The 22,521-nt window shown below is 44.1% G+C and overlaps 1 protein-coding gene across 4 annotated transcripts in view; it reads right to left on the reverse strand.

The window, feature by feature from the left end:
• LOC140482396 (high affinity cGMP-specific 3',5'-cyclic phosphodiesterase 9A) overlaps positions 1-22,521 on the reverse strand; it is a 113,911-nt gene that overhangs the window by 22,644 nt on the left and 68,746 nt on the right. For all 4 annotated transcript variants that reach the window (XM_072579853.1, XM_072579855.1, XM_072579852.1 and 1 more), the window contains exons 8-10: positions 17,056-17,178; positions 8,730-8,822; positions 4,162-4,229 (exon numbers count right to left, since the gene is read on the reverse strand). In XM_072579853.1, the coding sequence (XP_072435954.1) occupies positions 4,162-4,229; positions 8,730-8,822; positions 17,056-17,178 (284 nt within the window). The remainder of the gene's footprint in view (positions 1-4,161; positions 4,230-8,729; positions 8,823-17,055; positions 17,179-22,521) is intronic.

A 22,521-nucleotide genomic window follows, 5' to 3' on the forward strand; every position in this document is an offset into this window, starting at 1 on the left:
CCTCGTGCTCCCGCGAGGAGGTTGAGCAATTCATCAACTTCACCAACACATTCCACCCTGACCTTAAATTTACCTGGACCATCTCTGACACCTCCCTCCCCTTCCTGGACCTCTCCATCTCCATTAATGACGACTGACTTGACACTGACATTTTTTACAAACCCACCGACTCCCACAGCTACCTGGATTACACCTCTTACCACCCTACCTCTTGCAAAAATGCCATCCCGTATTCCCAATTTCTCCGCCTCCGCCCCCAGGAGGACCAGTTCCACCACATAACACACCAGATGGCCTCCTTCTTTAGAGACAGCAATTTCCCTTCCCACGTGGTTAAAGATGCCCTCTAACACATCTCATCTACATCCCGCAACTCCGCCCTCAGACCCCACCCCTCCAACCGTAACAAGGACAGAATCCCCCTGGTGCTCACCTTCCACCCTACAAACCTTCGCATAAACCAAATCATCCGCCGACATTTCCGCCACCTCCAAAAAGACCCCACCACCAGGGATATATTTCCCTCCCCACCCCTTTCCGCCTTCCACAATGACCGTTCCCTCCGTGACTACCTGGTCAGGTCCACGCCACCCTACAACCCACCCTCCAATCCTGGCATTTTCCCCTGCCACCGCAGGAACTGTAAAACCTGTAGCCACATCTCCTCCCTCACCTCTATCCAAGGCCCTAAAGGAGCCTTCCACATCCATCAAAGTTTTACTTGCACATCCACTAATATCATTTATTGTATCTGTTGCTCCCGATGCGGTCTCCTCTACATTGGGGAGACTGGGCGCCTCCTAGCAGAGCGCTTTAGGGAACATCTCCGGGACACCCTCACCAATCTACCACACCTCCCCGTGGCCCAACATTTCAACTCCCCCTCCCACTCTGCCGAGGACATGGAGGTCCTGGGCTTCCTTCACTGCCGCTCCCTCACCACCAGATGCTTGGAGGAAGAACGCCTCATCTTCCGCCTCAGAACACTTCAACCCCAGGGCATCAATGTGGACTTCAACAGTTTCCTAATTTCCCCTCCCCCACCTCACCCTAGTTCTAAACTTCCAGCTCACCACTGACCCCATGACTTGTCCGGACTTGTCCTACCTGCTTATCTCCTTTTCCACCTGTCCACTCCACCCTCTCCTCCTTGACCTATTACCTTCATCCCCTCCCCTACTCACCCATTGTACTCTATGCTACTTTCTACCCACCCCCACCCTCCTCTAGTTTATCTCTCCATGCTTCAGGCTCACTGCCTTTATTCCTGATGAAGGGCTTTTGCCCGAAACGTCGATTTCGAAGCTACTTGGATGCTGCCTGAACTGCTGTGCTCTTCCAGCACCACTAATCCAGAATCCGACAATTTGACACGGCCATTTTGTCTTTCAGTCTGCTCCTCCACTCAATAAGATCCTGGGTGATCTGGTTCTGGTCTCAACTGCACTTCCCTATCTGACCCAGATAACCTGTTTATCAAAAGTCTAACTTCACCTTGAATAAAGTTAAAGACCCAAATTCTGTTACTTTCTAGGGAAGAGAATTCCAAACTCTCACAACCCCTTTAAGCAGAAAGCTTCTCATGGCGTATCTGGTTATGGTCTGCACATTCCTAAGAGAAAGTGAGGACTGCAGATGCTGGAGATCAGAGTCGAAGAGCGTGGTGCTGGAAAAACGCAGCCGGTCAGGTAGCAGCTGAGGAGCAGGAGAATCGACTTTTGAGCATAAGCCCGTCATCAGGGATGAGGCTTCTGGCCCAATGCAGCTGAGAGATAAATGGGAGGTGGGCGGGGGGGGGGGGGGGGTGGCGGCGGTGCGGTGCGGTGGAGTTGGGGGGGTGAGAGGTAGCTGAGTGGAAGGCAGCTAGGACTATGATAGGTAGATGGAGGTGGGGGTAAAGGCGATAGGTTGGACAGGTGGGTGTAGCAGATTGGTGGGAAAGAAGATAGACAGGTAGGAAAGTTCAACAGGCAGTGCCAAGTTGGAAGTTTGGAACTGGGATAAGATTGGGGAGCGGAAATGAGGAAACTGGTGAAATCCACATTGATCCCGTGTGGTTGGAGGGTCCCAAGGTGGAAGATGATGCTTTCTTCCTCCAGGTGTCAAGTGGCTAGAGTTTGGCGGTGGAGGAAGCCCAGGATTTGCGTGTCATTGGAGGAGTGAGAGCAGGAGTTAAAGTGTTCGACCACCGAGTGGTGGGATTGCTTAGTGTGCGTGTCCCAGAGATGTTCTCTGAAACGTTCTGCAAGTTGGCGTCCTGTCTCCCCAATATAGAGGTGACCACATTAAGAGCAACGGACACAGTAGATGATGTCTGTGGAGATACAGGTAAATCTCTGTTGGACGTGGAAGGGTCCTTTGGGACCTTGAACAGTAGTAAGGGGGAAGGTGTGGGCACAGATTGTGCACTTTTTGCAGTGGCAGGGGAGGGTGCTGGGTGTGGAGGGTGGCTTTGTGGAGTACTTGGACCTAAAAAGGGAGTCACAGAAGGAATGGTCTCTCCAGAAATCAGGGGTTGGGAGGGAAATATATCCCTGGTGGTGGGGTCTGTTTGCAGGTGGCGGAAATGGAGGAGTTCTTGGTCTATGAGGTTGGAGGCTGTTGGTGGGAGATCCCCTGAGGTGATGAGGTTTTGGATGGTCTGGGAGATGATGGTTTGCTGATGAGGGTTGAACCTCACTGCCCTGAGGCTGAACACTTTAACTCTCCCTCCCACTCTGCCAAGGAAATGCAAGTCCTGGGCCTCCTCCATTGTCAGACTCTAGCCACCTGATGCCTGAAGGAAGAATGCCTCATCTTCTGCCTTGCGACCCTCCAACCACATGGGATCAATGTGGATTTCACCAGTTTCCTCATTTCTGCTCCCCCACCTTATCCCAAATTCAACCTTCCAACTCGGCACTGCCCTCTTGAACTGTCTTACCTGTCCATCTTCCTTCCCACCTATCCACTCCACCCTCCTCTCCAACCTATGACTTTTACCCCCACCTTCATCTATCTATCGCAATACCAGCTACCTTCCCTCCAGCAGCACCCCCAACCCTCCCATTTATCTCTTAGCCCCATTGGGCCACAAGTCTCATCCTGATGAAGGGCTTACGGTTGAAATGTCAATTCTCCTGTTCCTCGGATGCCTCCTGACTGGCTGTGCTTTTCCAGTACCACACTCGTCAGCTCCACATTCCAGCCTCCCCCTGACAACCTTTGACTTCGTTGTTAGGCAAGAACATACCTACCTTTACTACAAATTACTTAATGACCCTGCCTCCACAGGACTCAGGAGATCCGAAAAGCTTTCACCTCTCTAAGGGAAAAGAATATTTTCATTTCTAGCTTAAATGGGAGATCCTAATTTTTAAACTACATTCTCTAGTGTTGGCCTCTCCCACAAGGATATTGGTAAGGCCTTTTCTGAAGTATTGTGTCCAGTTCTGGTCACACTGTTGTAGGAAGGATATTATTAAACCGGAGAGTGTTCAGAAAAGACTTACCAGGATGTGGCCAGGAGTGGAGAATTTGCAATATAAAAATAGACTAGAAAGACTGAGACTTTTTTCACGGGAGCATAGGAGGTTGAAGGGTAACTTTATTGAGATTTATAAAATCATGAGGGACATAGATAATATGAATGACAAGAATCTTTTCCCTAGGGAGCGGGAGTTCAAAACTGGTGGGCATATTTTTAAGGTGAGAGGAGAAAGATGTAAAAAAGACATGAAGGGTAACTTTTCTGCACAGAGACTATCTCATGAGTGGAATGAATTGCCACAGGAAGTGGTGAATGTAGGTACAGTTACAATGTTTAAAGACATTTGGATAAGTTCATGAATAGGAAAGGTTTCGAGGGATACAGGTCAACGCAGGCAGGTGGGACTAGTTTAATTTGGGAACCTAGTCAGCGTTGACAGGTTGGGTCGAAGTGTCTGTTTCCATGTTGTATGACCTTATGACCCGACTGTATGCAAGCTTTGTAAAAGGGTCTAAATGCACATGCCGATTATGAGCTTTCTCATGATTTGATTGTAAAACAATATTCTTCACATTTCCCATTTGGCTCTGTTCGATGGTATCAGCCATGAACCCTCGAGTCGGTGAATATGTTATGAATAATTCACAAAAAATATAATAAACCCATCTCCCAGGGTGAATATTAATACTTACTTTATCATTCCTTCCCGAATCCGTTTAAACTGTTCTGTTGTCAAATTTCGGAATATGTTGTTTTCAGACTGTAGGTGCCAGAAATAACAAATATTTACTAAGTGCTAATCATCAATTATAACCCAGGAACACCTCAGTAATAGCGCTGGCATTGTTCAATGATTATGGGCAAAGCCATTAATTTCATTATGTGCAAAAAAAAGGATGGAATCACAGGATAAGACTCACAAAATGCTCATTAAAATAGACAGATCACAGATTATGATCCCTAAAATCAATTTAAAAAAATGAATTCACAGACAAGATTCCAAAAATTATTAAAATCAAACAAGATAATCCACAAAAGGCTAATTAAAATCCTGGATAATGCCAAATATCATATATTGAAGGCAAATTTGACCTACTTAACTGCTATTCAGCTGGTGCATCCAATTGCACATGCATCACAAAATGAATATTTAAACATGTTCTGGGTCCTTCTTTGTCATTTATATAAATGATTTGGAAGAGAATGCAGAAGGTTAGAAGTCACGCAACACCAGGTAATAGTCCGATAGGTTTATTTGAAACCACAAGCTTTTGGAGCACTATTCCTTCATCAGCTGAAGTACAGGCATAGAATTTCTAGGCAGAGAGATCAATGGACAGAGAGATGAAAGATCATACAAATGGTTTGAATGGAATGGAGAATAATAAGACTTATTATTCAACACTCTAGTCACACCATTTGTATGATCTTTGATCTCTCTGCCCACTGATCTCTCTGCCTAGAAAATCTGTGCCTGTATGCTTTCCTTCACTTAACCTGATGAAGGAGCAGTGCTCCGAAAGCATGTGATTTCAAATTAACCTGTTGGAATATATCCTGATGTCACATGACTTCTGACCTTGTCTACCCGAGTCCAACACCGGCACTTGCACATTAAGGATATAGAAGGCATGGTGAGAAAGTTTGGGGACAACACCAAAATTGGTGTCATATTAGACAGTGAAGAAGGTTTTCTAAAATTACAAATGGGTCAATAAGCCGAAAAATGGTAGGTGGAGTTTAATTTGGATAAATGAAAGGTGTTGAATTTTGATACAAGGGGTTCAGGAACATAATTCTTTGAAGTTTGCGACACATCTAGACAGGATGGTTAAAAAAGTATTTGGCACTCTTGCCTTCATTGCTTAGTCCTTTGACTGTAGGAGTTGGGTAGTCATGTTAAGGTTATATCAACATTGGTGAGATCTCTTCTGGAATCCTGCATCCAGTTCTGGTCACCTTGTTATAGGAAGGATATTACTAAGCTGGAGAGGCTTCAGAAGAGATTTACCAGGACGTTGCTGGGTATGGAAGGTTTAAGTTATAAAGAAAGGCTGAATAGGCTGGTACATTTTTCCCTTGAGCATAGGAGGTTAAGAGGCAGCCTTATAGACGTTCATAAAATCCTCAGGAGTATAAATACGCTTAATGGTAGAAGAGAGATTTTAAAAGGACAAGAGGGGCTAATTATTTTACCCTGACAGTGGTTTGTGTATGAAGTCAACTTCCTGATGAAGTGATGGATGTGGGCACAGTTACAACGTCTAAGAGATACTGAGATAAGTATATGAATAGGAAAAGTTTGGAGGGATATGAGCCAGGAGCAGGCAGATGAGACAAGTTTAGTTTGGGGTTATGTTCAGCATGGACTGGTTAGACAGAAGGGTGTTTTTAAGACTATAGCTCTATGTATATTCGTTGAGAATAAAGATGAAAATTACAGAATGCATATTTTGAAAGAAATCATGAATGATATAAATTTTGTGATGTCCATTTTGGGAACCCACAAACTGGCTAAGATATCCTTAACCATGTGTTGTAGCCAATTTTATATGCCCACAATTTTCTAGCCAGTTATACCTGTGCACATTTCATTGGTTTCATTCAAGCAAAATGATTTAAATTAATACTTCAAAGGCTGTTTTGAATGGGTGCTTGGGATTGTCCATGAATGGGATGGGCAATACATTGGACCAGCCAGCAACGCCCACATTTGAAGAATGATTATTTTTAAAATATAGAGAAAAGCATACTTCTTTTATTGTTTAAAAGTTACATTTTTATGAAATATTTAATTTTATAATATCAGGATAATTTTTAATCACAGGACAGTTGTGACGAAGTCAGGATAGTAAATTTGATATTTTAATATTTGAAAATTCATCAAATATTATTGTCAAATAGTGAACTTCAATTTTTACAGAACTTGGCAACATAGAAGTAAACATAGGAATGATAGAAGGCTGTTTAGCATCCCAAACCTGTTCTTCAGTTACATAATGACTGATCTGTATTCCATCTCTATTGGTCTTTCCCTAATAAACAAATATTCATCTGTATTGAAAATTGTAATTGACCCAATATGCACACCATTCTCACTAGTGCATTCCAGATTTCTATTACTCTTTGTTTTTAACAAATGTTTCTTTCTCTCCTTTCCAGATGGAACAGTCCATCTTTTAAGATAATGGCCCCTTATTAGAGTCATAGAGTCACACAACATAGAAACAGCTCTTCGGCCCACCATGCCTAAGCCAATCATCAAACATCAAACCATAAAAATCCCATTTAGCTGCACTTGGTCCATAGCCGATGATATCCTAGTATTTAAAGCACTCATCCAGGTGCTTCTCCAATGTTGCAAAAGCACCTGCCTTCATCACCCTCTCTGGCAGTCTGTTATATATATCTGCCACCCTCTGCGTGAAAGAAAATTCTCAGATCTCCTTGAAAACATTTACTCCTCACCTTAACTTATTTCCAGTGGTCTTAAACACATCTGCCATGGGAAAAAGATTTTCACAATCTACTCTGTCTATGCCTCAGTCAGATCCCCCTCAGTGTCCTCTGAGCCAAGAAAAACAAACCCAACCTTAAATAGCCTCTCCTTACAACTGAGACTTTTCATCTAGTGCATCATCCTGCTGAATCTCCTTTGTATCCTCTCCAGTGCAGATAGTGTGGTGACCAGAACTGCACATAGTATTCCATCTGTGGCCTGAACAATATTTTATAAAATTGCAACAAGACTTCCATGCTCCTATGTTCTACTTTCCAATTAATGAAGACAAGCAACCTGTCTGCCCTCTTCACCGAATGATTGTAACAAAGTCAACCAGCTGAACCTCATAGAATAAGTTCCCTGATTTGGGCTGTTAATCTGATCCAAACAGGGAGCCCTGGATGGCAGATATAAACAGGAGTATCAGACATTCTGACACTCTGAGACGAGACCGTGCCAGAGTCAAAGACTTTCTATGTGTAAATAAAGGGTTACGTGGTGATGGGATAGTGGCCTCTGTGCAGTTATTTCATTCACCAAACTGTTCACCTGTGCTGGCACATTCAGGAATCTATGGGCTTGTACAACAAGGTTCCTTTGGTCCTCAGTACTCCCTAAGGACCTACCATCCATTGTGTGTGTCCTTCACTTATTCGACTGCCTAAAATGCATTAATCAGGATTGAATTCCATTTGACATTGATCTGCCCAATTTACCAGTTGAGCAATATCAGGTTGTAACCTGAGACCATCCTTCTCACTATCAACAACACCACCCCTTTTCATGTCATCTACAAATTTACTAATCATACCTTCAACATTCACATCCAAGTCTTTAACATGCATAACTAACCGCAAAGGTCCAAGCATCAAACCATGTGGTACACTGCTGGTCACAGGCTTCCAATCCCAAAGCATCCCTCTATCATCACCTTTTGCAAGCTAATTTTAGATTCAATTTATCAAATTGCCTTGGACTGCATGTGCTCTTACCTTTTAGACCAGTCTTCTATTGCGACCTCATCGAAGCCTGTACTGAAGCCCATGTAAACTGCACTATTGTGGAATCAAAATAAACTCACCAACCTTCACTGGAACTGAGGGAGCCAAAGCATATTATTATTCCTTCATCTGGGCATTACTGGCTGGACCAACATTTGTTGGCAATCACCAGTTGCCTTTAAGAAAATGGTGATAAGCTGCCTTCTTGAACTGTTGCAATCTATTTGATATTGAGGAAGGAATTTCCAGGACAGTGACAGTGAAGGAACGGTGATTTTTTTTTCCCCGAAGACAGGATAGTGAGTCATTTGCAGGGAAACCTGTTCATGTCGGTAAAAGTCCAGGGTCCTGTGATGAGCAGTCACTGAAGGCAAGCCTAATGATAGGGTTTTGGTGCCTGTTTATCAAGCACTGTATTTCATGATGAAGTAGAACAAGGTGAAAGAAACTAGACCATGAGAGCAGAGGTACTGAATCTATTCTGCTTGCACTCACTATTAGGACATTAACTAAATTTTAAGGTATTGAAATACATAATTGTCAGAAACCAAATACCACAATGTCAATAGAATAACAACAGACTTTTGCCTTCTGTTGAAGGTCACTCCTAAATTCTCTTTTAAATGTAGAGATATGCATCTGCAGGGTGCAGAAAGTAGTGTCCTGAAACACATTTTAAATTTAACTTAATGTGCCTAATAAATTTAAATTGGATGCTTTTAACCAATGACTTTCTCAGAGTTTAATGCAAAATTACCTTTTCCAGGATGTTAAAGGCCACAGAACAATGATGGTTCTCCAGGGGAGAGATGTCATTGTATCTCAACGCCAGTTCTGTGCGAGCATTTATCTGAGGAAAAGCAAACAAGCTTTTGATTTTTCACTAAACTCACTCAACCAATAACAAAGAGAAAATACATGTTGATCAGGAGATCTTGAAGTGGCAAATGTTAAACTACTGCCAATCACTACCGACCACACTGCAGGATGTGACCAATAATCCTATGCACTCTACAGACCAAATACAGTAGCAGTTCTGCTGGTCAGACGTTTCTCCTAGAGTATTGATTGGAATAAGGTCAGCCAGTTGGACGTCATAAAATGAGTTCCCTTACTGGGGCTGTTAACCTGCTCCAATCAGGGAGCCCTAGCTGACAGATATAAACAGGAGTGTCTGCCCCTCTTCTGCGGTTATGTTAGAGCCCGGGTGTATCTGGAAAAGGAGCACGCGGTGTCCACCAACACATCTGGAGTTGTTCAGGGAGAGGTGGGCACCGCAGGAAGTGGAGTGTATTATTTCCCCCTCCAACTCTATTTTGATTTAACCCCTGCCCTCCCCTTCACTATTTGATCACACAGCATTGCCCTTTGATGCGAAGGGCACTGCTTGTTACTGGCCACCCGGGTGTTTTCCTATCTTCCTGGTGGTGGAAACTGAATAAAGATTCATGCACTTTGTGTCTCTCACTGTGTCTCATACCTGCAAAAAAAAGAGGCATGTCAAACATTCTGTTCACTCTGAGAGCTGGCTCTGACGGGTCTGGATCAATGTCAAGGACTTGCCAAAAAAAAAAGAAAAAAAAGAAAAAGAAAATAAGCAGGAGTGTCTGCCCCTCTTCTGCGGTTATGTTAGAGCCCGGGTGTATCTGGAAAAGGAGCACGCGGTGTCCACCAACACCCTGGAGTTGTTTAGGGAGAGGTGGGCGCCGCAGGGAGTGGAGTGTATTATTCCCCCCTCCAACTCTATTTTGATTTAACCCCTGCCCTCCCCTTCACTGTTTGATCACACTGCATTGCCCTTTGACGCAAAGGGCACTGCTTGTCACTGAGAAATCGGGTGTTTCTTTTCCTCCTGGTGGTGGAAATTTGAATAAAGATTTGGGCACCTTGTGTTTTTCACTGTGTCTCACATCTGCACACACACACCATGGGTGCTGGGGAAAAATAAGCACTACCGCAGTTAGGCAGTAGTGTGGGGGTTTAAAAAAAAATGAGTGCCAGAGGTTCTGCTCACTCTGACAGCTGGCTCTGAGGGAGCTGGGCCAGTGTGTGTGAGAAGGACTCTCCTCTTGATTGCTTCAGGAGAAGGGGGAACGAAAAAAAAGAAGAAAAAAAATAAATAGGAGTGTCTGTCCCTCTTCCGCAGTTATGTTAGAGCCCAAGTGTCTCTGGAAAAGGAGCACGCGGTGTCCACCAACACCCTGGAGTTGTTCAGGGGGAGGTGGGCACCACAGGAAGTGGAGTGTATTATTTCCCCGTCCAACTCTATTTTGATTTAACCCCTGCCCTCCCCTTCACTGTTTGGTCACACAGCATTGCCCTTTGATGTGAAGGACACTGCTTGTTACTGGCCACTTGGGTGTTTCTTTTCTTCCTGGTGGTGGAAACTGAATAAAGGTTCATGCACCTTGTGTCTTTCACTGTGTCTCACAGCTGCACACACACAGCATGGGTGCTGGGGAAAGAATAAGCAATACCGCAGTTCGGTGGTAGTGTGGGGGTAATTAAAAAAAGGAGTAAATAATAAAAAACAGGAGTGTCAGGGATTCTCTTCACTCTAGAAGCCAGCTCTGTGATAGTTGGGTCAGTGTCACGTAATACGCACGTGTAAATAAAGGGTGACTTGTTGAAGAGATATCGGCCTTTGCTGAGTTATTTCATTGGTAACGAGAGCAAAGCATAGCTATGAAGAGATTCAATTGTCTTTGAGTTGGGATAAGCATTTAAGGCATCATGCCACTATTTGGGAAGCTTGTCTCATTCGATCCTGCCATGGAAAATTGGCCCCAGTATGTGGAAAGAGTCTATTACTATTTCTGGGCAAATGACATTGGGGCAGATGAAAAGCAATGAGCAATTTCCAGACAGCTTGTGGACCCAAAGCTTTTTCAGTTGTTAGAAACCTAACTTTCCCAGTGGCACCTGATACTAAAACCTTTCAAGAGTTGATGGATTTAGCTAAGGAATATTATGACCCCAAGCCTCCTCTAATTCTTAGATGCTATCAGTTTTACTCAGCAATTTGAAAACCAGGGAAATATTTATTCGGGTTTTTGACAAGGTTAAGATGACATGTGATTTTGGGTTTAACTGTAAGTGAGATGCTCAGAGACCCTTTGGTGTGTGTGATTAATGATGTGACCACGCAAAAGTGCCTACTAACTGAAGCCCAACTGGACTTCAGGCACTGCAACTGACTTTTTCATTACATAATAAACCTACGGTGGCACAATGGTTAGCACTGCTGCCTCACAGCGCCAGAGACACATGTTCAATTCCTGCCTCAGGCGACTGACGGTCTGGAGTTTGCACATTCTCCCCGTGTCTGCGTGGGTTTCGTCCGGGTGCTCCAGTTTACTCCCACAGTCCAAAAATGTGCAGGTTAGGTGAATTGGCCAGGCTAAATTGCCTAAATTGTTAGGCAAAGGGGTAAAGGTAGAGGAATGGGTCTGGGTGGGTTGCGCTTCGGCAGGTCGGTGTGGACGTGTTGGGTCTAAGGGCCTGTTTCCATACTGTAAATAATCTAAATCTAATTCTAATTCTAGAAAGTGGAGCACATGACTTACAGGGTATTCTGATGGAAGTAGTAGAAAGTGAGGACTGCAGATGCTGAAGAACAGAGTTGAAAAGTGTGGTGCTGGAAAAGCACAGCAGGCCAGGCAGTATCCGAGGAACAGGACAATCGACGTTTCGGGCATATGCTCTACCTGAAGAAGGGCTTATGCCCGAAACGTCGATTCTACTGCTCCTCAGATGCTACCTGGCCTACTGTGCTTTTCCAGCACCACACTTTTCAATTCTGATGGAAGTGGACACCCTCGCCGGGCTGACTGAGCTTGGGAAACACCACCTGAATGAAGGTAATTGCAGAGCCTCACTCAGGACATATTCTGAAGATAGGGACTCAATGTAAACTCACAGCAAAACCTGAAACCAAAGCCGAGACTCTGCCAAGTGGTTAAAATTGTCTTCAGGATCGAGGCCAACAAGCCATTGTAGTTGCTGATGATGTGCGGACTTGAGACAGGGATAGAGTCCTACTAGCCCTGAATTGAGTCAGAGAACTCCTAGGCTGGTATCCTTGAGATTGCACACTCTAGAGCTGGTTTAGAACAATTAAATTGCTTAGCAACATCCAAATCAGAACCAATCAAAATAAACATTGGTTAAATAGTCACCAGTTCTAATGGAGGCTGATTGTGGACTGGCTATATCAGTGATTGTGGAACCAGTCTTTATACTACCATTCACTTTGAACTCCTACCTTTAAGTTTATGTGAGACCTTGGCCAGGCTGAGAACTTATACCAGCGAACTCCCACGGATTTAGGGTTCAACTTTGGTTAAATTGAATTGAATTTATTGTCCCGTGTACCAAGGCAGTGAAAAACATTGTCTTGCGAGCAATGTAGGCAAATCACATAGTTAAATAGCATAGGTAAGTAAATAATAGGTAAACAGCAGCAAAAACCAAAACACAGTCTCTTATGAGAAGCAATTGGTTCAGGTATCACTGATTGTAGGAAAAGACTTGAGCCCAAGCTTGATGGGGTGAAATTGGTCGAGCGAGATTCAACTTGATTGGCCGAACATTTTTCCATTGGAAAATGGCTGCTGAGTGAATTCCTAATTAAATACCCAGACATTTTTCAGGAAGGTCTAGGGACTATCAAAGGGGACAAGGTTACCTTGCACGTTGACTGAGAATCAATTCCACGATTCTGTAAGACCCACCCAGTGCCATTTGCCTTACGGGCAAAAGTAGAGGCAGACATCAGGAGGCTGGAAAGCTGGTACAGTTTGAGGAATGGGCAGCACCGGTTGTATTGCTTGTGGCATCTGATGGTTTGGTTTGCCTTTACAGGGATTTCAAATAAATGGTAAACCGCTTTTTGCAGCTGGATAAATACCCAATCCCTCACATAGAGGATTTACACACAAAACTGGCAGCAGGGCTGTTAGTCATGAGGCTGAACATTAGCCAAGCATATCTGTGATTGCGGTTAGATGAGGATTCCCAGAATTATGCTACTATTAATATCCATAAGAGTTTGTACTAATAGACAATAGTGCCAATACGCCTTTTGCATATCATCAGCCTGTGCCATTTTTCAATTTATGACGGAATACATTTTATAAGGTCTACCCAGGTTGCCATTTATCTGGATGACGTGCTAATAACAGGAAGATGAATAAAGAGCATTTAGAAAACTTGGACACAGTCCTTATATGTTTTCCAAAGTGGCCTTAAGAGGGAAAAATTTGGCTACAGAGTTGACAAGACTGGGTTATACTCGTTGGAAGATAAAGTGAGGGTGATCAAAGATGCTCTGACTCTCCTCTCTGTACCACAGCTGAGGTTTTCCTTGGGATGGTGAATTATAACAAAAGGTTCATATGTAACCAAGTCTCCATCTTGGTACCCTTACATTTGCTATTGAAACAGGGTCAGACTTAGAAATGGTCTCATAGCCAAGATGTAGCCTTTAGGGAAGTGAAGAAGCAGCTATTGTCATCTGAGATATTGTGAGATGTGGTGCTGACAAGTGATGCCTCACTGTATGGTACTGGGGTAGTGTTTGCTCACCAGTGGCCCGGCAAAAAGGAACATTTGATAGCTTATGCTTCCCAGAGTTTGGCTGATGACAAACAAAGATACAGAAGGAAGGTTTGGCGGCCATCTTTGGTGTGAGAACGTTCCATCCATACCTTTTCAGATGTAAATTTGTGACAGTGACAGACCACAACCCCGGATAGGGTTAAGTAAAGAGGACAAGGAAATGCCAAACATAGCTTCAGGTTTAATTCAGCCGTGGGCTCTCATTCTGAGTGCATACAATTGCAAATTTGAAAACAGTCTGGGAGGTCAAGTGGCAAATGTGGATGCCTTGAGTTGTCTTTCACTGGTGGATATGGCAGGGGCGCTGCCACTGGAAGAGCCTGTTCTGGTTTTAAACCTTCTGGACACCCTTCTTGTCACCGCTGATAATATCAGACTGTGGACGCAAAAAGATCCCATCTCCACAAAACTAAACCAGCTGGTGGTGTTGGGGGAGATAAAAGGGCCACCACAAGCAAAATTGAAACTTTTCTAGACCTGGTGAGACCAGAAGACAGCATATTATTATGGAGAGTGAGAACGATTGTCCAGAGCCAAGGTTGCCAGCAGGTACTAGCTGAACTCCACCAGGGTCATCCAGGGGTTTCCAAAATGAAGATGTTGGTGAGAAGTTCTGTCTCACCAGGATTGGATGTTGACGTAGCCACATTGGTGGGGCAGTGTCCAGAGTGCCAACAAGGACAAAAATTACAACCAGCAGCTTCGCCACATTCATGGGAATGGACAGGTAAATTTTGGACTCTGCCACAAGTCAACTATGCCGGTCCTTTCATGTACTCTATGATTTTAATCATTGTGGACATCAATTCAAAGTGGTTGGACATGTGTCAAACACAGGAATGTCAATTGCAAAGTTGTGAGTTGCTTTTACAATACATGGGCTCCCACGAACAACTGGCCATTATTTACCAGCACAGAATTTGAGTATGTCCTCAAATTACATGGAAGGACAGTCCCTTACCATCCATCATCTAATGTTCTGGTGGAAAGTGCAGTCCAAATTTTGAAGGCGGGCTTAAAGAAACAGCCGACAGCTTCACTCAATAGCAAGCTGTCCCAGTCCCTGTTGAAACACAGGACCACCCCTGATGCAACTACATAAATAGCACCAGCAGAGTTGCTCACGGGCAGAAGACTCTGCACTAGGTTAAACCTGATTATCCTGGACCTTTGGGGGGGGGCGGTGAACTGGCATCAGGAATGCCAATACCAGACACAAGATTCCTCTCAGCGAGAGAGGCAGTTTAGTTCAGGGGACGAACTTTGGTAAGAAGCATGATTGAGGTGAGGTCAGATCCCATGACGTACAAAGTTTGGGTAGGTGAGATGGTCCTGAAAAAGCACATGGACCACATGAAAGCTGCAACCTCACAAACTGAGGGGAACATACCCAGCCCCTCAGAATACCTGGCAAGGTTGTCAGAACCCATGGGTTCTCCGCCTTCACCTAGCATTGAAGAAACATCTGAGGATGAGATGGACACAGTAAATGTTGCAGCCTCTACACCATTACCATCCTAAGAAGATGAATTTTGGCCGAGATGCTCCGGTTGCAAGATGCGGGCTACAATCCAGTACCCGCTGCCTGTATCCAATACTGAGTCAGAGGAACTGGACCTTGTGCAAAAACATCCCAGGACAAGCTACGGGAAAAAGAACAGGTCTATGTCTTAGGACTTAGGTGGGGGAGGGATGTAGTGATTGGAACAAGGTCAGGTAGACCTCATAGAATATGAGTTCCCTGATTGGGGCTATAAACCTGGTTCAATCAAGGAGACCTGGCTGACAGGAATGTCAGGGTTTCTGTTCACTCTTGGAGCAGGCACTGAGGTAGCTGGATTAGTGCTATGTACTATGCACGTGTAAATAAATGGTGAGGTAGTGACAGGATACCGGCCTTGGTGGAGTTATTTCGCATCTGATTACTTTTCTCCTCCTGATGTAAAGCAGCGACTTTTTTATAATCGGAGTCTGTGCATCCTGTTTTTAACTCTCCCAATGTACTGGAGATTACAATATCAGGTGGGTCCTTCTTGTCATTATTTTAATTTACTCATGAGATGTGGGCTACTAGCAAGGCCAACGTTTATTGCTCATCACGAAATGACTTTGAGAAGGTGGTGGTGAGCTGCTTTCTTGAACAGCTACAGTTGTCAGGGTGAAGGAATCTCAGGTCAGAGCTATCAGGTTTGAAAGGTGCTGTTGAAGGAGCATGGGTGAGTTGCTGTAACATATCCTGGAGATGATACTGCCACTGTGCATCGGTGGTGAAGGGGGCGAATGTTCAAGAGAGTGAGTGTGGTGCCAATGAAGTGGGATGCTCCACTCTGGATGGTGTTGACCTTTATGAGTTTGTTCGAGTTGCTTTCACTCATACAAAAGGATAGTATTCCAGCACAGTGCAGACTTGTATGTTAATTGTTTATTGTGAATAGGCATTTGGGAAACAGGCCCGCGGGGGTGGCACAGTAGCTCAGTGGTTAGCACTGCTGCCACACAGTGCCAGGAACGCAGGTTCGATTTTGGTGACTTATTTTGTGGAGTTTGCATATTTTCCCTATGTCCGCATGGGCTTCCTCCAGGTGGTCCAGTTTCGTCCCTCAGTCCGAAGATGTGCAGGTTAGATGGATTGGCTACTCTAAATTGTCCGAAGTGTCCAGGGGTATGCAGCTTAGGTAGACTAGCCATAGGAAATACAGCATTACAGGGAAAGATAGGGGGTGTGGGATGCTCTGAGTAGGTCAGTGTGGACTCGATTGGCCAAAAGGCCTGCTTCCACACTGCAGGGATTCTATGATTCTATTCTCCGATTATATAAAAAGCTGAACTCTGGACTGAACATGGGTTCAATAAACTACTGGACTCCCTCAACCCAACAAGCAGTACGGGTTTGTCTGCTCTTGTCCAGTCAATTATTCACAAGGTAGACCACGAAACGCAGAAATGTTATCATGGAGGTCAGGTGGGATAGAACTTTATGATCTTCCAGGAATAATTGAAACCCACTACAGAGCCTGTGGCAGGAAAACATGGAAGTACTGGAAAATAGAAATATTGACTTTCCTGGATCTCATTGTCCAATTGTCAGCAATGATATAACACGGGGACCTAGTGCTAGTAATTTCTCATCTTGACATGAACACAACAGTGAAGGCTATGGACTACAAACAGAGGGTTGCTCACATAGGTACCATATTAAATCAAGGATGTGATCTTTCATTACTTACCACTCCAACTTAGCTATTTTGGTTGACCTAGTACATGACTATGTTTGTACGCAAAAAAAAGTCCATGCTGTGCAAGTAATGAAGGAGCCCAAATATTTCATAGCAGACTTCTGCCTTTTCCTGCTATTGTTATCAATGTAATCAGAAAAACATTAATGGCTTATATAAATTGCATAAATAAACAAATATATATGCAAAACAGTGCCATGTTAATATGTTTCCAATAGATATTATTACCTGATATGCATTGTTATAGCCTGGATGGTCCAGATCATGGCATATTGCTGAGGTGAGCATGGTTAGGATATCAATATCATCCATTTTGTTTTGAAGGTCTGTTAACCAGATCAACCCATACATCTGTATGAAACAAAATGAGACACACTATGAAATAAATTCGATACAGCTGCCCAAGGTGGGAACTAAACCCAGGTTCCTGGTGCTATGAGGCAGCAGCACTAACCACTGTGCCACCCACTATCTAATCTGCTCCACCATTCAATCATGGCTGATAAGTTTCTCAATCCCATTTTCCCATTTTTTTCCCAATAACCCTTCATCCCCTTGGCAATCAAGAACCTATCCATCTCTGTACTAAATAACTGAATGACCTGGCCTCCACAGCCTTCTGTGACAGTGAATTCCTTAGATTCACCACTCTCTGTCTGAAGAGGTTTCTCCTTGCCTCTTTTCTGAAATGTTTTCCCTTTACTCTATGGCTGTGCCCTCGGGTCCTAATCTCTCCTACCAATTGAAACACCTTCCCAACATCCAAACTGTCCAGCTGACCATACTGTCCATATGCTGTAAGTTTCAAAAAGTTTCCTCATATGTTAAGCTTTTCATTCTGGGACCATTCTCGTGAACCTCCTCTGAACACGCTCCTCTGACCAAATCTCCAGCTGCTTTGGCTGACTATACTCTGAGGCATTTTGTACCCTTTTTTCCATTCTGACAACTGGACAGGTTTGGACAGGCAAGGAAGGGATGGTAGATTGCATGCATTCAAGATTTCACACTGTCCAGTTTCCAGCAAATGATCAGGTTGACCACTGACAAACATCACAGCCATGTCATCGACCACAGCCAGTACGATTCATTGCTCACTAAGGCTTACATGTCTCTTCCTGGAAATAGATTTAATTCTTGGACTTCATGAACTTTGACTTCAAGCCGATTTGTTCAAGATACTCACCACTTTTATGCTAATGAATCAACAGCTGTTTACACAGCACAATTCCAAGACAGTCATAAATGTAGCTGATAAATAGTTCTCATTATTACATCTGATTCACTGTGACTGTTTAAATAGCACGACAGCTTTTCCAGACAGTTTTACTGTGACAGTTCAGTTCATTGCTGCTGAGTTATAACATTCAATGTAAACACACACAATCACACACACACACACAATCACACACACACACACACACACACACACACACACACACACTGGTTAGCACTGCTGCCTCACAGTGTCAGAGATTGGTGTTCAATTCCAGCCTTGAGTGACCGTCTATGTGGACTCCTGCCAGGTGCTCTGATTTCATTCCACAGTGCAAAGATATACAAGTTAGGTAGTTTGGCCATACTAAATTGCTCTGTGGTGTGTAGGCTAGATGGGTTAGCTATTGCAAATGCAAGGATTATAGGGTGGGATGCTCTTCAGAGAGTTGGTATAGATATGATGAGCCAAGCAGGGATTCTTTAGTTCCATAACAAGACAGAAACACATGAAAACAAGTGACCTGCTTGATCAATGTGTCATCACCAGGATTCTTTTATTTCCCTCATTTCAGTTAATTTCATGTAACTAGTTTAAACTTTAGGTTCATATCTACACTTGAAGATGGTCATTGCCTGGCGCTTGTGTGGTGTGCATGGATATCAGCAAACATCCACTATCCTGAGGAACTCCTGCAGAGATGCCCTGGAGCTGACAATACTGAACTCCGACAACCACAACTATCTTCCTTTGTGCTAGAGATGACACCAATCAGTAGAGAGTTTCCCCGATTCACATGAAGCAATAAAAGATGGAGTTCCCTGTGACAATACGATGAGAAACCTCGGCAAAGGTGTCCTGAAGCTTCTCAATTCAGGACCATCACCAACTTTCCGATGGTAGCTCACCACCACGCTGTCCAGAGCAATCAGCGATGGATAACAAATGATGGCCTTGCCAACATGGCTCACGTGCCACACAAGATCTTAAAAAAACTTCTTAGCTTACAGCAAGTAATCAGTAAACATATGTAAAGTAATGGTATGGTAAATTTCGTCCTGCAAGGTTCTGTCATATTTACCAAGAGAATACAAACAGTTTATTTGGGACTACCTTCAGCAAACATGGGAAGCATTAGACAAAGCATTTTCCACCGTCCAATCATCTGGCACTACAGCAGTGGACAGTGGGGATGCAAAGAGCACCATTAAATGCACAGCAATCTCTTTCTTCACTTCCTATAGTAACATAGGGTATATCCTATCTTGCCCAGGAGACTTATCTACCCTTACGTTTTCAAAGTTTTCAGTACATCCACCTTCTTAACATGAACATGTTCGAACATCTCAGTTTGTTTCACCCTGTCCTCAGTCATGAATACTGAAGCAAAATATTCATTAAGGACCTCCCCTACCTCCTACGACTCCAGGCACAAGTTCCCTCCATTATCGCTGATCGGCCCTACCCTCACCCGGGCCATCCTCTTATTCCACACAAAAGTGTAGAATGCCTTAGGGTTTTCCTTAACCTTACACACTAATGCTTTTTGATGCACCCTCCTAACTTTCCTAAGTCCATTCTTTAGTTCCTTCCTGGCTACCTTGTAATCCTCCAGAGTCCTGTTTGATTCTTGTCTCCTCAAACTTAAGTAAGCTTTCCTTTTTCTCTTGACTAGATATTCTGCATCCCTTGTTACCCACAGTTTTTTCAATATGCCATCCCTTTCTTGCCTCCGTGGACAAACCTGCCCAGCACTATCAGCAAGTGTTCCCTAAACAACTTCCACATTTCTGTCATGTATATACCTGTTCCCAATTTAGGTGTCTCAGTTCCTGCCTAATGGCATTGTAATTCCCCCTCCACCAATTAAACACTTTCACATACTATCTGCACCTATCCCTCTCCATAACAACAGTAAAAGTCAGGGAGTTGTGATCACTATCACCAAAATACTTTCCCACTAAAGGATCTGACACCTGACCTGGTTCATTGCCAAGCACTAAATCAAATATGGCCTCCCCTCTAGTTGGCCTATCTACATATTGAGTCAGGAAATCTTCCTGCACATATCTGACAAAAACTGCTCCATCAAAACTATTAGATCTAAGGAGATTCCAATCAATATTAGGGAAGTTAAAGTCGCCCATCACAACAACACTGTTATTCCTGCACCTTTCCAAAATCTGCCTCCCAATCTGCTCCTCCATGGTTCTGTTGCTATTGGGCGTTTTGTAGAAAACTCCCAATAAAGTGACTGCTCCTTTCCTGTTTCTGACTTCCACACATACTGATTCTGTGGAGAAACCCTCCTCAATGACCTACCTTTCTGCAGCTGTGATACTATCCCTGATTAGCAATGCCACTCCCCACCTCTTTTATCTCCAACCCCCACCCCATTCCTTTTGAAACATCCAAACCCTGGAACATCCAACAACCATTCCTGCCCCCGTGATATCCAAGTCTCCGTAATGGCCACAACATCACAGTTTCAAGTCTTGATCCATGCTCTAAGTTCATCACCCTTATTCCTGATACTTCTTGTGTTAATAGAGGCACACTTAAACCCATCACATTGACAGCAACTTCACCCTATCCAACTCTTTATCCCTTCTTACAGACTCTCTGCATGCTGTATCTGCCTTTTCTCTAGCTACTCCATCCTCAGATCTGTAACTCTGATTCCCACCTGAAGAAGGGCTGATGCCCAAAACGTCGATTCTCCTGCTCCTTGGATGCTGCCTGACCTGCTGCGCTTTTCCAGCAACACATTTTCAGCTCTGATTTCCAGCATCTGCAGTCCTCACTTTCTCCTCTGGTTCCCATCACCTTCAATACCTGCCTCCCTCCCCCCCCTCCCCTGCCAAACTAGGTGGCAAATGTTACTCCCTTATTCAATAAAGCAAATAGGGATAATCCTGGGAATTACAGACCAGTCCCAGATCCAGATGGGGGTGGAATGGTGGCTTAGTAGTTAGCAGCACTATTGCATCCCAGCACCAGGTTCGATTCCCGCCTTGTGTGACTGTCTGTGTGGAGTTTGCACATTCTCCCTGTATCTGCATGGGTTTCCTCTGGTTGCTCCAGTTTCCTCCCACAATCCAAAGATGTGCTGGTTAGGTGGATTGGCCATGCTAAATTGCCCAAAGTGTTTAGGCATGTGTAGGTTAGGTGCATTAGTTGGGGTAAATGTAGAGAAGTAGGGGAATGGCTCTGGGTGGGTTACGCTTCAAGAGGGTTGGTGTGGACTTGTTGGGCTGAAGAGCCTGTTTCCATACTGTTGGGATTCAATGATTTAGTCAGTCTTACGTCTGTGGTGGGTAAATTATTGGAGAGGATTCTGAGAGATAGAATTTATGATTACTTGAAAAATGAAAGTTTGATTAGAGATAGCCAGCATGGCTTTGTGAGGGGCCAAGTCATGCCTCACAAACCTTATTGAATTCTTTGAGGATGCGACAAAATACATTGATGAAGGTAGAGCAGTGGCTGTGGGGTATATGGACTTTAGCAAGGTATTTGATGAGGTTCCCCGTTTAGGCTCATTCAGAAAATTATAAGGCATAGGATATAGGGAAACTTGGCTGTTGGATACAGCATTGGTTAGCCCATAGAAAACAGAGGGTGGTAGTAGATGGAAAGTATTCAGCCTGGAGCTTGGTGACCAATGGTGTTCTGCAAGGATCGGTTCTGGGACCTCTGCTCTTTGTGGTTTTTATAAATGACTTGGATGAGGAAGTAAAAGGGTGGGTTAGTAATTTTGCCGATGATACAAAGGTTGGTGGAGTAGTGGGCATTGTGGAGGGCTGTTGTAGGTTGCAACAGGACATTGACAGGATGCAGAACTGGGCTGAGAAGAGGCAGATGGAGTTCAACTGTGAAGTGATGTATTTTGGAAGGTCAAATTTGAATGCATATTACAGAGATAAAGGCAGGATGATTGGCAGTGTGGAGGAACAGAGGAATCTTGGGGTCCAGCTCCATAGATCCTTCAAATTTTCCACCCAAGTTAATAGGGTTATTAAGAAGGTGCATGGCATATTGGTGTTGGCTTTCATTAGCAGGAGGTTTGAGTTTAAGAGCTGCAGCTCTATAAAGCTGATTAGACCATACTTGGAATATTGTGTTCAGTTCTGGTCACCTCATTATAGGAAGGATTTGGAAGCTTTACAGAGAGTGCAAAGACTTACCAGGATGCTGCCTGGACTGGAAGGCATATCTTATGAAGAAAGGTTGAGGGAGCTGAGGCCTTTCACATTGGAGTGAAGAAGGGTTAGAGGCGACTTGATAGAGGTGTACAAGATGGTGATTGAAAGAAGGTTTGGGGAGATGTCAGAGGTAGGTTCTTTACACAGAGAGTGGTGGGTGCATGGAATGCACTGCCAGTGGTGATAGTGGAGTCAGATACATCAGGGACATTTAAACGACTCTTGGACAGGTACATGGACAATAGTAAAATGAAGGGTATGTAGGTTAGTCTG

The sequence above is a fragment of the Chiloscyllium punctatum genome, chromosome 10 (assembly GCF_047496795.1).
Source record: "Chiloscyllium punctatum isolate Juve2018m chromosome 10, sChiPun1.3, whole genome shotgun sequence".
Lineage (NCBI taxonomy): Eukaryota > Metazoa > Chordata > Chondrichthyes > Orectolobiformes > Hemiscylliidae > Chiloscyllium > Chiloscyllium punctatum.